Consider the following 15,229-nt stretch of genomic DNA (forward strand, 5'->3'; position numbering starts at 1 on the left):
CTGTGCAATCAGCTATTCATCTATTATAGCAAAAGGTTACTCATGGAAGTGGTGAGTAAGAAAAATATACAAGCTTTTGATCAGATCTAAACTGCTAACTCAAAGCCATGGAATTTGGTGGATTAATGACAGTTTTAGATCTAAAACGTTATTCCTTCAGTTTAGTTTTGATAATCTAGCTATACATAAATCCTAACATTTATTTTCAGCGTATCTTATGATGCCCCCTGAGCACACAGAGGCCCTATCTTCTCTGTTATTAAACTAACACGATGTTCTAAGTTTTATTCATGGCTGATCGGGTTACCTCAGGTGAACACATGGTAATTTGGCCTCAACCCTTGATCCAGATTGACAGATAACTTCTCCAGTGAAAGCTTGTATGCATGTGATGTCATGTAAAGGTAAGTTCTGACCTAAATGTGTATCCCATTATTAAACAGTTTGCTGAATGTCCCAGTTCACTTATAAATAACATTTATTTCACGAGAACAAGGGAGAGTTGACAATACCGGAAACTTGCTAAGAGACACAGCATTGGAGTCCATGTTGGGAGCAAAACTTCAGTACCTACTTCTAGATAACCACTAAATGTGGAAGAAAAAGTTAGGGATCATTCCCTTAGAGTGTAATTATTGTTAGATATTTTCAATAAAATTAAAAATGATTTGTTTTAGATTTATCTTTTTTCTCTTTTACCCCTCTACTTCCATCTTTCATTGCTTCTCTATGTGTCAGTCTCTTTACATAATTTTACAACGAATAGAGTATTCTATATCATACTTCCTGGTTTAGACTATGGTTTTGATTTCAATGGAACCAAATTTCAGAAGTGGAGAAAAATGTGCAGCAACTACAAGGAATGGGCAAAATGGTTACCATAGAAGTGTGGGCTAAAGGGCCTGTTTCTGTGCTGTATGACTCTATGACGTTCTGAATCTAATGCATATTTACTACAAGGCAACTGATAGTAAATTTCTATCCTTACGTAATTTCAGGAAATGCAGCATCAATTGTGCAAACAAATAAGATAATGGCAAGTTCATCTACTTCAGATGAGAGAAATAGTCCTTTCATGAAATCTACAGTCTTCTGACAGTAATATGTAACTGTCACTTGCCTGACCTCAGAGACTGTGCACCACAAACCTACTTGGAAAAATACTCCAGGGTATTAATGATCTTTATGTAAAAAAGTGCTTCCTGATTTTAGTCTTTAGTTTACCAGTTAAAATTTACATTCCGTAATCCTGCAGTCAAAGATAGTGATTTACATTAACCCCCTGTATTTTACCTATTATATCCCATGACATCTGTTCCTCTGCTGTAATCTTTAAGACTTAACAGGATTTTTCTTAAACCTTTCCCCATAATTTAATCCTATGACTTAAGGATCATTCATGTTGGCCATTAGAGTGATGCTGCCAGGGTCAAGCAATCTAATTGCCTCTCTGTGATGAGAATTGAATGTGGTATCCTAGTTCTAGCATGAACAGAATGCTTGCAGCTTCAGTGTAATAACAAACGATTGATCTATTGATCCATGGCTTTGTCAGCTCCAGGGTTGTCTATTTCAATGATGTCCTCTGTTTGGCCTCCCACCACAACAACCAACAACCCATAAACATCAAGATGTGTCTCATAGAGCAAACAAATTTTCACATATGGATTAATCCTTTGTTCATTGACCTGCATTAACACTTGGTTTGCTATTTTTATTTAGTCCTTCAGAGGTGTGGGCATCACTATCAATTGTCCATCTCGAGCTGCCTATTGAGGTGTTGACAAGTCATCTCTTTGAATCTCTGCAGTCATGACCTGAAGGTAGAACAGAGCAACTTGCCAACCCATTGAAGAGTGCAACTAAACATCAACCACATTGCTATGGATCTGAGTTACAAATAGACCAGACCAAGTAAGGAGACAGATTTCCTTCCTAAAGGCGTCTGTGAATCAGATGGATTTTTAAACATAAATCCAGTGGTCACTGCTCACCTTTACTAATATTAGCCTTTAATATGAGATTTATTGAACTAACTATATTTAAATATGTGGTGCCTGCTTTGAACTCTTCACCCCAAACCACAAGAGGAGATTTGCCAGGATGTTGCCTAGGATGGTATGTTTCAGTTCTGAGGAAATACTGGAATATAGGAGGATGCTGAGAGGGGACCTGATAGAGGTATGCAAAATTATTAAAGGCATAGATAAGGTAGATAGTAAGAAACTTTTCCCTGTTGCAGAGGTGTCTAAGATCAGAGGGTAGAGGTTTAAGGTGAGGAGTAACGGGAGTTCGAGGAAGAAGTTATTCACCCAGAGGATGGTGTCAATCTGGATTGCATTGCCTGGGAAGGTGGTGAGGCAGCTGCTCTCGCAACATTTAAGAAGCATCTAGGTGAGTACTTGAATTGGCAAGGCATGGTAGGCTTATGGATCAAGGTAAATGGAATTGGTGAAGATAGGTACTTGATGGTCACCATAGACATGGTGGGCAGAAGGGCCTATTTCTGTGCTGTATCTCTCTATGATTTTATGACTTTATGATCATTGATATGGTCTCTGACTTACCAGTCTATGACATAATCACAGTGCCAACATACCCACCTAATCTAACAGAATCATCCTCATATTCAAACACTTCAGGGGTTTGCCCCATCTATTCCCTGTAACTTCCTCCAGCTGTAATCCCTACGATAGAAGCTTCCTCCAATTCCAGCCTCCTGTGAATTCCAGATTCTTCAATCTATTGGTGGGCATGCCTTTAGTCATCTTGGCCCTAGAAACACTTAATTCCTTCTTCTCTTGTAAGAATCTCCTTAAACACCAACTTCTTGGCCCAGCTTCTGGTAACCTCTGTATACCAGTATTACATTGAAGTCTATATCTATCTGATTCCATTATTGTTGGTAACTTGGTAGTTTAATTTAGCATTTAGACAGCATTGCATCCAGCTTTTTTTAAACTTTTTTTCTCTCTTACCTTCCATTACAGTGAAAACGCTTGGAAAATATAATTAATTTGAAAGAAGATTTATTATAAAGATTCAGATTTGTAAAGGTGAGGACAAGTGCTTAAAATATTCATCAGAACAACATTTTTGACCATGGAAATGGGAGCTGAATTGAGATACATTAGCTTGCTGGCTCAGTTACTGGAGTAGTGCTCAAAGGCATGGAGTATTGTGCTGGAGTTCAAATGCCAGTGGAATTCAAATTCAAGTTATTTAATAAATCCAAAATTGAAAAGAAAAGCTAATAATGGTCATGAAGCTATGGTTAGAAAACCTTCAGGTTTACCAGATACCAGGGCATGCTATGTTGGTGCCAGAAGCATGGCGACACTTGCAGGCTGCCCCCAGAACACTCTGTGCAAAAGATGCATTTCACTGTGTGTTTTGATGTACATGTGACTAATAAGGATATCTTATCTTAGATACAGGGTGCAATGACATGGTGGTTCTTACTGTAGGATGAGTAATCCAGGGGACCAACCAGTGCAGGAGGGGAATGTAAATTCTGGAATAAAATGCTGGTATGGCTACTACATTGCCATTAAAACACCTACGTGAATCTTGGTCCACCAATGTGACTAACTATCAACTGAAATAACTACAGTTCAAGTTCAGTCGGTGATGGGCAATAAATGCTAGCCTTGTAATATTGACATCCAGCGAATGAATGGAAAATAAAACCTCGAGAAGGAAATCCGTTGACCCACGTCAGACCCTCATTTCACAGGAATGAGGTTGACTCTTAATCACCCCCTTAATAAGCTGTTTAGGTTCAGGGGCAAATAGGGATGGACAATAACGCTGGTCCGGCCAGTAATCTTGTGAACACAAAAAAATGTGATGTATTCGACTCAGTTTGACTTGTTCTGGTAGAATTTATAGTTCAGCTCCAGTTTAATTCTCGCTCCCCATGCCGCAAGGTTCTGTAAACTATAGCACCGGCGGTTGTTTAGTTTTCTGCTTGTTTCGTTTGGAATTGAAATAGAATTTCACTAGTGGCCAGTTTAGATTCGTTGCCTAGAATGTGAATTATTTAAAGTACAGAATGTTGAATTCTTAAGATTCAAAACATTCAATTGTTATTTCTTCCTTGTACGCACCTGTAGCATGAAATGGAATGATTGATGTAATGCAACAATATTTCACGCCGGAGGAAGGCGTTGCAAGCTTATTTCAAAAATGAAACACAAATTTGCTGCACGTTTTGCATGGTGTAGATCCCCCCCGGGAAAGACAGCCTGTCTGATCAAGAATTTCTCTCGCTCGGTATAAGGTGGCGCACCTGTCACTTGCGGATCTGGTCGATCCACCGTCCCAGGTTTCGGGCACTTTCGTGAGTTTCCGCAAACTGGCGGAAAGAGGCGAGCCCGCAACAGCAGTTCATTGTATTCGCACTTTGTCAAAGCTGAAAGGACGGAGTGATAACGAGAAGGAACAGAGAGAGAGAGAGAGAGCCTTTCCCCAGTTTCTCTGCATGTGACACCATTGCCCCAGCATATACTTCTCAATCTGACTCGTCATGAATAGAAATATCGCGCCTTCTCACTTGTTCTTTCCTGTGCTGCTTTTCGCAACAGATTTTCGATTCAGCATGACAGATGAAAAAAGTATTCCAATTTGCAGAGAGGTAAAGTGTTTTCAATACTGTATACTAGTATTCTACAGCTTCGTAAATGTTGCATCTCTGCCTGAAAATAAAATACACTGTAGCATTGCTTCCTAGGATGAATCATTTCTTACTCTGCAAGTGAGTATATGTAAGTATCAATTTATAAAGATTAGTGAACTATAATGTTGTACATTTCCGGTACTATGCTAGTCACACGTTGATTATGGTTGCATTTTTCATGAAATGTTACAATTGATTTGAGTTTGCTGTGCAGAAAAGATGGTTAGATATTTTACTTACCTTGGGCCATAGATTAAACAGGTCGCAGATATTTGTCCATATGGCAAGTCTGATTTTGATTTATCAGCTATTATTTGAATCATTAAAGACCTGTAATAATTATTGCGGCGTTTTCGGTGCATGGTGCAGATTTTATTTTTCCCCCTCGCACATCTTGATAGTGCGAGGCTGTATCTCATCAATACGTGGTTGTTTGCCAATCCTCTTCCTTAGCTGAAAGTCACAGCTTTCCAAAGTACAAAGCAAAGTTGCGTCTTTAGATTCCTTTGCGTTACTTGCCAGTTTATTAAGTGTGATTTGAAAGTGTTCGCTGCAAACTACAATTTATGAAAAATCTGCTACCAGAGTGCAGATTGTCGTTTCCCACTTAAGAGTTAAGTAAAGGTTCCTGTTGGAACACGTTGAAGCTCGTGTCAATGTCATAAAGTTCGGGCGCAGCACTTGGTTGTTGTAAACCACCAGATGGTGTACGTAGTATTACCGACAGATTGTAGGCGTTTCAGCATGAGGAAGGATTGAATTGTATAAACGTAATGCTTCAGAAGTTATTGTTCATATTTGATAAAGCACAGATCAGTAAAACAATGTAAAATTATGAAGAGCGATATTTGAACGACTAACAAATAACAACTTTCCCTTAAGGACCATCACATAGAATATTAATTTCTGACCCAATCTAGATGGATGCAAATTATTCATGTGAAATATTTCAATGCACATTGCTTTTCATTTCCACCCAGGACACTGCTTAGTTGTTGTTGAAATTCTCATCCATAGTTTTGTTCTCTCTACATTTATATCCCAACCAGCATACTTCTGGCGGACAACCCTCTTGTGTAAACTTGAAGTCATCCAAAACGCCCTTGTCCTGCACCAAGTCCTGTTCATCCACGTCTCCTGTGTTTGCTGATCCACAATTGGCCCTCAGTTAAGCAACACTTCAGTTTCATAATTCTAATTAGATCGTACTCTATAACTTCCAGTCTCCAAGGTGGCTACACTCCTGTAATATTATCAGTTTGAGAATCCTTGTATCTCAGCAACTCACCACTGGTAGCCGCCAATACCTTAAGCTCTGGAATTCCTATCCTAAACCTCTCCACATCTATCTCTCTTTCCTTTTTTTAAGACGGTCATCAAAGCCCATCCCTTTGACCAAGCTTTTAGTCATCTGCATTATATCTCCTTAATTTGCTTGACACTACTTTTTGTTTAATGATGCTAATGTCATGCATCTTGAGATACTTTGCATTAAAGGTGTTTATAATCAGGCATTGATATTGTTGGTATAAGTATTTCCTCTACTATTATGATGCTGAAATTTAAAATATATGCAATAGGAATATATTTCCTCAATTTCCATGGAAATTCAAAATGTGTCTTTAATCCAAAAAAGAGTAAAATGCCATACAAAATATCACAAGCTTTGCAACTAATCATAAGTATAGAAAAAGTTTTAAAGTCTTTGGCAGGCTTCCAGCTTGCTTTGCACTTTAAGCAACAGGTGCATTAGTTTATTCCTCAGTTGAGGCAGCAATTGTTAAATCTATTTATCATCATTCTCTGTTGCTCTTAGTTTCTGGGAAGCCCATTGCATGTTTAAAATGGACAACAACGGCATGTGAATGTTTAACTCCCAGTAACAGTGACATTCATTTACAAAAAAAAGCCACCAGTATCAAATTTTTGGTAATTTCTACTCTCCTGATACTTTATGTGGTATGGGGAAGCTATCAATGGAAATGCATATGACAATGTTAAGGACGCCTCTACTGTGTTATGAGGCAGGAGTTATTAGCAAAGCAAGTATTTATTGCCCATGCTTAAATGACCTTAAGAAGGAGGTGGTGAGCTCCACCCTTCAACTGCTGCAGTCCATCTGGTGCAGATACTGCTATTGAGTTGTTAGGGAAGGATTTTCAGGATTTAGATCCTGTGACAATTAAGGGATATATTTCCATGACAGGATAGTGTGTGATTTGGAGGAGAATCTGTAGTTCATAGTGTTCATGTTGCCTTGTCTTTCTTGGTAGGAAGGGTTGTGGAGTGATATGGAAGCAGTAAGGTTTGTGGGAGGAGGAAGGGTGGAATTTCAGAGCCTAAAGCCAACACAACCAAAGGTATGGCTGTGAAAGGTAGAGTGTAGGAAATTGGGAATGTGCTGCTGGCTAGAGTTAGAGCAGCACAGAAATTGTGTGGTGCTTGTAGGACTGCAGGAGGTCACAGAGAGAGGGATTTGAATATAATTGTAAAATTGAGATGTTGCTGGAGAGGCTGGGTTTGTTTTCCCTGGAGTGGAGGAGGTTAAGAGGGGACATGACTGCGGTGTATAAAATTAAGATAGGGTAGACCCCAGGAAACTTTCCCCTATATCAAGGTAGATAAAACTAGAGGACGTAGATTTAGGGTAAGGTGTAGGAGATTTAGATGGGATATGAGGAGAATCTTCTTCACCAAAGAGTTGTAAGTACTTGGAGTGGACTGGCTGAGAGAGTGGTGGAAGCAGAGTCACTGACAGCATTTTAGATGTGTCTAGATGAGCACTTGAATGGCTTAGACACAGAAGGTTGTGGGTGAAGTGCTGGAAGATAGAATTAATATGGATGGGTGCCCACTGGTCAGCTTGGATGTGGTGGGCTGAATGGCCTGCTTCCATGCTTTTCTATTTCATGGCTCTATGATTCTATAACAAGAATCAATTATATGTTTGCAAGCATGTTTGCAAGTGTGGGATTTGGTATGAATTATTACATGGACAGATTGTGTTCAAAATTTCCCAAGAATGACTTTTTTTTTGCCTCTGACTACATCTTCTCTGTTATCCTTACACACTGATCTTCCTTGCAAATTCTGGAGAATCCTGTCTCAGAATTGCATGACTATAAATCTACAGTTATTGTGCTTTGCATATTGATAAGTAGATATCACTATGCTCATGGTGATTCAAAGTGTTAATCATTATGCTACATTTGCAGCGTAAACTGTACAGGAAGAAGAAGGGAAGGTGCTGCGGACAAGGTGCTCACCCCAGCCCCCATCCACTGATCAATTTTTCAGGTATTATTGCCAAAGAATTCACAGTGGAAGGGAATAGTTGTAGTTTGGGTTTTGTTCAAAACATCTGCACTGATTCTATTCATTAAATAAAATCACTTGCAAAATATAAAATGAACTTTCATACTATCATCTGAAATTGCTTCATTTTTAAAAGGGATAACCTAATGACCCTGGAGATCAAAATTACTTGGGCAAGGCATTATCTCAAGTACTCTTCTGGCATAAATCTGGAAACTGCCATGTAACAACAAATGGTGTCATCTCCAACAATAGGCATTCACACCATTGGGCATTGTAGCTGATGTCCAGTAGTTTTGTCAGCTACACCTACCCTGATTGAGTCATACCGGCAATAAGCAATAGCCCAAGTGAGCTTTGATTTTCAGACATCAGTGAAAGAAATGGAAATAAGATTCTAACAGATGACAAGAGAGATAAATTGATGGATGATGATGTGTTGATCATGAAAGTATTGTGGGTGCCTGGGAATAGATCTCAGCTGATTCTAAACACTTGTAGAACTGCAGAATGTTGTTTGCATATTATTTTTATTCAGTGTTTCTGGGAGTGAATATTCAACACTGTCCTCCCACTCTTTGACCTGAGACATTGAAGGGGAGTGTGCAAGGCTTCTGATCAGGCTTCCTGGTAATATTTGTGCTTATTGTTGTTACTGATAGTTTGTCCTTTTTTGTGTACTTTAGACTTAATAATGCCTAAATCATTCATGAGGATTCTACATTCATGAGGCATCTGCAAACCTCAAGTACAGACAAATGAATGGGAACATGCATTTCAGTTTTGCTTATTGTCCCCTGCACTGCACACTAAACAGCCAATAAAACAAAGCTCAGACATCTCTCCTTCATGCTTCATTGCATAACTGATTCTATTTTCTTAGACCACCTGAAGAGTGTAAGCAGGCAATGTCTACCCAGACCAATGCTACTTCTCAGCCTTCTCCAGTAGTTTATCTATAATGCCAAGAGCACAATGAAATTAGTCCATGTTTTGCTGTGAAAATTGTCATTGCAGTTGAAGTGTATGAATAGCAATTATTTTCTTGGGCATCTGTAATTCAATTCCTTAGTGTCTTAAGACAGAGGTCATTTTTGTGTGTAAAATCTACACTTCAGCTATTGGAATAACTTCGTCTTATATAAGCAGATCAAAGGTGAGTATTAGTGTATGTTTACAATACTTAGAACAAATAGTTTTTCATCATTCAAACTACAGAAAGATTTGAGAAAAGAACTGAAGGATTTCAAAACATGATTTCCTATTGAACAATGTAAAAGTAAATTGTAAAATATCTGAAAAGTATTGCAATGTACAATAAACTATAAGTTCCAAATAATCAACAGTAGTCAGTTGTTATTTCTGAAATTCATGTGAATTCAGAAAGTAATAGTGAAAGCAGAGTCGAACTGTGCACGGGACACATGCAGTGTTAACCCCAATTCAGAGTGAACATAGTACCATAACCATTGTACACTGCACAGTTTGGTACTGTGCTAAAGTTAACGGCTGGAATCAGTGGCTGATACAGGCCTGCTCTTTTTCCATTGTCCTAGCTGGGTTAAAGTGATCTTTGCAATGTCGCAGAATAGGAGCTTGGAGGCTCAATGCATTTCTGTAAATTTCACTATATTGCCAAATCATGTCATGTACTTATCTTCTTCTTTACTCGTGCCTTTGTTAACATCTGGTCAGCTCACTGTGCTGCTGTTAGATATTGTTGGAAGCAATGACAACAATGGTAATGGACAACTTGTATGGATTATACAGCATAGTAAAAACTAGTAACTCATCTGTGGCATTGCCAATGGTGCAGGTGCCCTGAAAACTCTCCTGAAATTGAATTTGTTTTGAATTTGAGCCCAGACTTTGTGGCTGGAATCACTCAACTGCTCAAGCCTGGAAGATGGCAAATTTCCACTTGTTCCAGGTATTGGCCAGTGAAGACTGTAGAGTGGGAGACAGCCTTGCTGGTGATAACAGTCAGAGCAAACCCACTGGAAGAGATAAGCAGAAGAAAAAACTTTTAAATTTGTATGAGTAACTGGAAAAAGGGAATATTTTGAAGAAGGCTGGGAAGAATGAGCAAATCAAATATTTACCTTTTAGGAAATGAATGACCTGAACATACCTCACTTCCAGTAGTTAAAATCAGGCCTACAGGAGATGGAAGAAGTAGCTCAGAGGTTAGATTAATAAATGTTACTGAATAATTACATAACATTTTAATTGAAGTCTATCCCAAAATAATTTTATAAATGTTTCATTTATGGAGTTTGTGGATTTTATTATTTTTACAAGTGTGTAACTTCACTTTTTGGAACTGTGATGTTGGACAACAAATACCTTGTGAGAAAATGTACTGACCTTTTCCTCTGTATGCACTGCAAATATACCAGAGCCCATAATTAGATTTTTAGAGGATTTTCCCCTAGCCTTCCCATTAAAGTGAATAAATTCTATGCTTTCAATGGGTATATCTCCTTATGGAAATGTTAAGTCTACAATTGGTGACCAGATTTTTTTTTAAATTGAAGAAACTGCATCAGCTTGGCAACCTGCTTAATCTTCATATTTTAGCACTTTTTTTTTAGTTACTGCCCTAGCGTTTCTACTCGGGTGAAATATATGGAGGAATTTAAAATAGAGGGACATGTGGGAGGAAGAAGTTAGATAGCCTTAGGCAAGGTTTAAAGGTCGGCACAACATTGTGGGCTGAAGGGCTTGTATTGTGCTATACTGTTCTATGATTCTATGAAATATCATCCTCCATTTCTCTTTAACCCATATGAGTTTCCTGTTTCGGTTGGTCTTTCCAAACCTTCCATTTGTTTAGTTGAGGCTGGATGTGACTGGGCTATAAGTGCACATGTTTAGCAGTTAAATTTTGCAGAAGGTTCTCTTGAACAAGTAGATTCCACCCTATCCACTAATATTTGGTAATATTTTTTTTGAATTGTCAGTGATTATTAGAGAAGCAATGGACACACAAAAAAAACTAAGTGCTTATTTCTTCCACCTTATCATAAGTTAAGGAATTGTGGGTCCCCACCTTCCAGTATCTATTGCAAGCTGGTTCCCATGATTTGTCAGTACAGGCCATCCCGAGTTAATGAATGGGCTCCACTTTTACAGGCATCCATAAGTCGATTTTGTAAGTCAGAAAGTACACAAGAAATCACTTGGAGGCTTCTGTCACTATTTCCACTTTCCTCTCCCCCATCTGCCTACCACCCCTCCTCACCTGGATCCACCTACTGCTTACTGGCTCTTGCTCCACCTCTTCCATTCACCTTTTTATACTGGCTATCTCCCCTCTATCTTTCAGTCCAGATGAAGGGTCTTGACCTTAAACGTTGACTGTCCATTTCCCTCCACATATGCTGCCTGACCCACTGAGTTCCTCCTGCACTTTGCTTGTTGCCACAAAAATCACTAGATCTGGTAACCATACTTCTACAGTATTATAATGCTTGGCATCAAAAGCACATAAGACTAATACTACAGTATTATAATGCTTGGCATCAAAAGCACATAAGACTAATAAGAAAGAATGATTACTAAAACAGAGAGAGAGGAAATTAGTTCTGCCATTCGTAGTAACAAAAGTATGTTTGTAGGTCGGACTGTTAAAGATAATATTAAATTAATAATAAGCTTGTTTGCATATAGGGGTATCCATGAGTTGGGCAGCTTGTATGTTCTCAAATGAAGCAGCATTTCAGGTGTATCAATTAGTTCTCTTTTTTTTGCACGGGTGGTTAGATGGATGAGACTAATCATTCTAAAATCAGTGTATTGCGCAATTTATTAGATCAAGAAAAATAGTTTGTAACTAGTTGTGACATGTTGATGGAGTCAAATCATTCCATTTAGCAGATTGTCTGAAGTTTTACCATCTGGCAAAACATTCTGTGCTACTATTCATGACAATTGTACACATTTTTTGATTGAAATAATGGCATTTTCAAACCTCAGAATATACATGCGAAAGAATTGAGCAAAAATGTAAGAAGAATTTTGGGTGAATGCTCTTTTGCTTTTGTTAAGTAATTTAACTGCTCAAGGCTCAAAGAATCAATTGATAAAGTAAGAGAAATGTAATTTGCTGAGGATAATTGCATTCCATGTGCATAGGTATTTTGGGCCCATGGAAACTAAACAATTTGAGATTCTGACCCACCTAAACTTTCAATTAGTCCCCCTTACATTGAACACCTGCACTTAAGCTGTTTTCCATAGTTTTCACCTGTGCCCTTGGGTGTACCACACTTGAGAAAGGGATATGAAACTCTCACAAAGATATTTCCAATTTTTCTTTAGATAATTGTTCATTTATTTATACATAGGATGTAGGTTTCATTGCAATGCCAAGTATTCATTGCTCAAACTTAATTACCCTTGAAGGTGGTGTTGAGTTATCTTGTTGAACCATTGCAGTCTTTGTGGTGAAGGTATGTACCCACAGTTTGTTAGGTTGGGAGTTCATTCATTCCTGGGTCTATATCCAAAGGAGGAGTCTGTGGCTTTGACGGAAACTGCAGTGTTACCATGGTGCTGCCATGTGTGCTAAATGTCCTTCCAAGTTGTCGCGATTTCAGGTTTTGAGGTGATCTGAAACAGTGGCAAGTAATTGAGGTGCATTTTTAGATGGTTGACAATGGAGCCATGGTTTGTTGTTTGTGGAGGCAGTGAATGACAGTGAAATCAAGTAGAGTGCTTTGTCCTGGATGGTGTCAAGCTTCTTGATTGTCGTTGAGGCTATAGTCATACAGAGGAGTGAAGGGTATTCCATCACATGAATGACTTCTAGTAGATTGAAGTAAAAGTTCGGGTAGGTAGAAGATGAGTCATTCACTACAGAATACTTTGCCTCTGGCTTGCAGTTATTGCCATATTTGACTGCCCAGTTAAGTTTTTGGCCATTGGTGAACACCATAATGTTGTCGACAATCCTATTGAATGTCAGTGATAGGTAGCTAGATTTTTTGTTGGAGATGGTTATCAGCTGGCATTTATTTGGCACATATGCTGATTGCTCTGCATCAGTCTAAGCCAGAACATTGTCTAGATTTTGCAGCATACAGGCATGAATGGCATCATTGTCTGAGGTGTTGTGAATTGAATTGAATATTACATAATCATTAGCGAACATCCCAACTTTGATCTCCTGGAGGAAAGGCAACTGATGTATTTTTTTCTGACTGTTGTAAAAAGCCAATTAAAATAACAGTCTAAATCAAAGTAACAACAGTCTCCAATGTCAAAAAAGCTTAACAAATAAACTCTATTAATAAAAGAAAGCTTATCTAGTTAAATTGTAATAATGTCCTGGGTGATTCTTGTGTTTGTTTGTCAGACTTCTAGATTAAGATCTAGGTTGAGTTTGTTTCTTGATCCAGTCTCATGCCACGTGCACTGGTGAAAGATGCAATGTGCTGTCCACCTTACATGACGCACCAGCAAACAAAGTGGTACAAGACATGTAGAACAATACAGGTGACCCCCACATTATGGCTATTCAGGTAATGAAAATTCACCCTTACAGAGTTCTCAAATCACTACCCAAAAATTTGAGATACAGAATAAAAACAATAAATAAACAGTAAATAAATAAACACTAACTTTTTTTCAACTCGCGTTTCTTGATGCATGCAGAGGACGTGGCTTTGTGTTACAGAAAATCGCGATATGTACTGCTTTCTAGGAATGCATGCACCCCCCCCCCCCGTAATGTGTATTACATGCAACAAAATGGTTCAATTTTTATTCTTACGATATATAATAGTAATTACTTTCCCTCCAGTGACCGCCAGTTGTACAAGCAGAGACACGTGGGAATGGGCATAGTGGTTACATAGACTCAAGCAGTCGGGCTGTGCCGTTCCCTTGACTGGGTCTCTGCTGCCTTGGCCTGTGAATAGCCAGTATGACCAGTCCCACAAGGAGCTCTTCTGACTTGTCTGCCCTCCTCCACCCCAGGTAACCAATGAATAGGAGTAATGGGTTAAAGTACTGCCTGAAGTTGAGCAGCAGCCCTAGAGATCTTGGAAGAGAATCCCTCACACTGCCTGCATACAAGAATATATTGTACCTTAAATAAATTAGAACTTAATAATAATTGCAAAGAAGTAGTGCATAAACAACATAATATTAACAAAGGCTAAGAATTCAAATTATGTACATGGAGTCCTTCAACACCTGGGAGAGACGAGTCTGTCTATATATTTCTATGCACAGTGCGGGCATTTCACCAATGGAACAGGAAAGCACTGCCACTTAGAGTTCCCTCCACAGGTAATGCCTGTTTTCACTGGAGGCAGGATGGAATGCTGGGAATGCCTAGATGGAAGATTAGGTCAATGTATGTAGTAAGCACAGAATTTTCAGCAAGTCCCTCCATACAGAGTGAGAGACAGCTTAAGTAATGGGACATTGGCACCCGTAGAGGCTTTTCACATCTTCACACCAAGAGAAATTCCATCTGAGCTGGGGTCAGCTCTGATGGGAAAGCATCACATACTTGTGGTTCATTGGCATACCTGGTTGAATCAAGGCTGAGTGCACCTCAATAGTTTTAACTGCAAACTGGACAGAGCACCAGATTATATTTCAATATCCACAAGTTTCACACCCAGTTATCATCAGCTTTAGTTAAGGATAATTGATCTCTTTTAGGCTAATTAACTAAATAAAGTAGAATTAGAATGTTATCCACTCCATGGGATTAAATAGTTAAGTAATGACTTCCATTATGATAGGGAGGGGTTTTAATTCATACAGACACAGTAGTCATTATAATACAATAGAAGATCATAACCTTTGGGCAAGGTAGCCATGTTGATGGCTGTAAGAATTTACTTTTTTTTAAATGTGAATAATGCTTCCCTCAGGAAAAGGCAAGCAGTAGTAATGGTCAATGGTATCTGCAAGTTAATTCACATTTCTCATGTAGTTAGATTGGTTGCATTTAGGTTTCTTTTATTGTTATATTTCTCAATTAAGTTTTGGGTGGTTAAGTCAGAATGATAGGTACAAAAAAACTCTTCAAAATATTTTTGTCCATTGCATAGCTTATTTATGGCTACTGGGACAGAAAATGTTTTAACATACAAAGAAAAATAATTTTGGATTGAAATTGAATTTGTTTCCTGTTGTAACTCAAGTAGGAGATTAGTTTAATTTCTAAGATACTCTTATTGTTTTGTCTGCTTCAGCCCTTACAAGATGAAGAAG

At 38.5% G+C, this 15,229-nt stretch overlaps 1 protein-coding gene across 1 annotated transcript in view; it reads left to right on the forward strand.

The window, feature by feature from the left end:
* The first annotated feature begins 4,359 nt into the window (after positions 1–4,359).
* The window catches only part of elapor1 (endosome-lysosome associated apoptosis and autophagy regulator 1), an 89,531-nt gene continuing 78,661 nt past the window's right edge, over positions 4,360–15,229 (forward strand). Inside the window, 1 exon segment of the mRNA XM_052034974.1 lies at positions 4,360–4,636. Coding sequence (XP_051890934.1) covers positions 4,529–4,636 — 108 coding nt within the window. The 5' untranslated portion in view covers positions 4,360–4,528.

The sequence above is a fragment of the Pristis pectinata genome, chromosome 20, assembly GCF_009764475.1.
Source record: "Pristis pectinata isolate sPriPec2 chromosome 20, sPriPec2.1.pri, whole genome shotgun sequence".
Lineage (NCBI taxonomy): Eukaryota > Metazoa > Chordata > Chondrichthyes > Rhinopristiformes > Pristidae > Pristis > Pristis pectinata.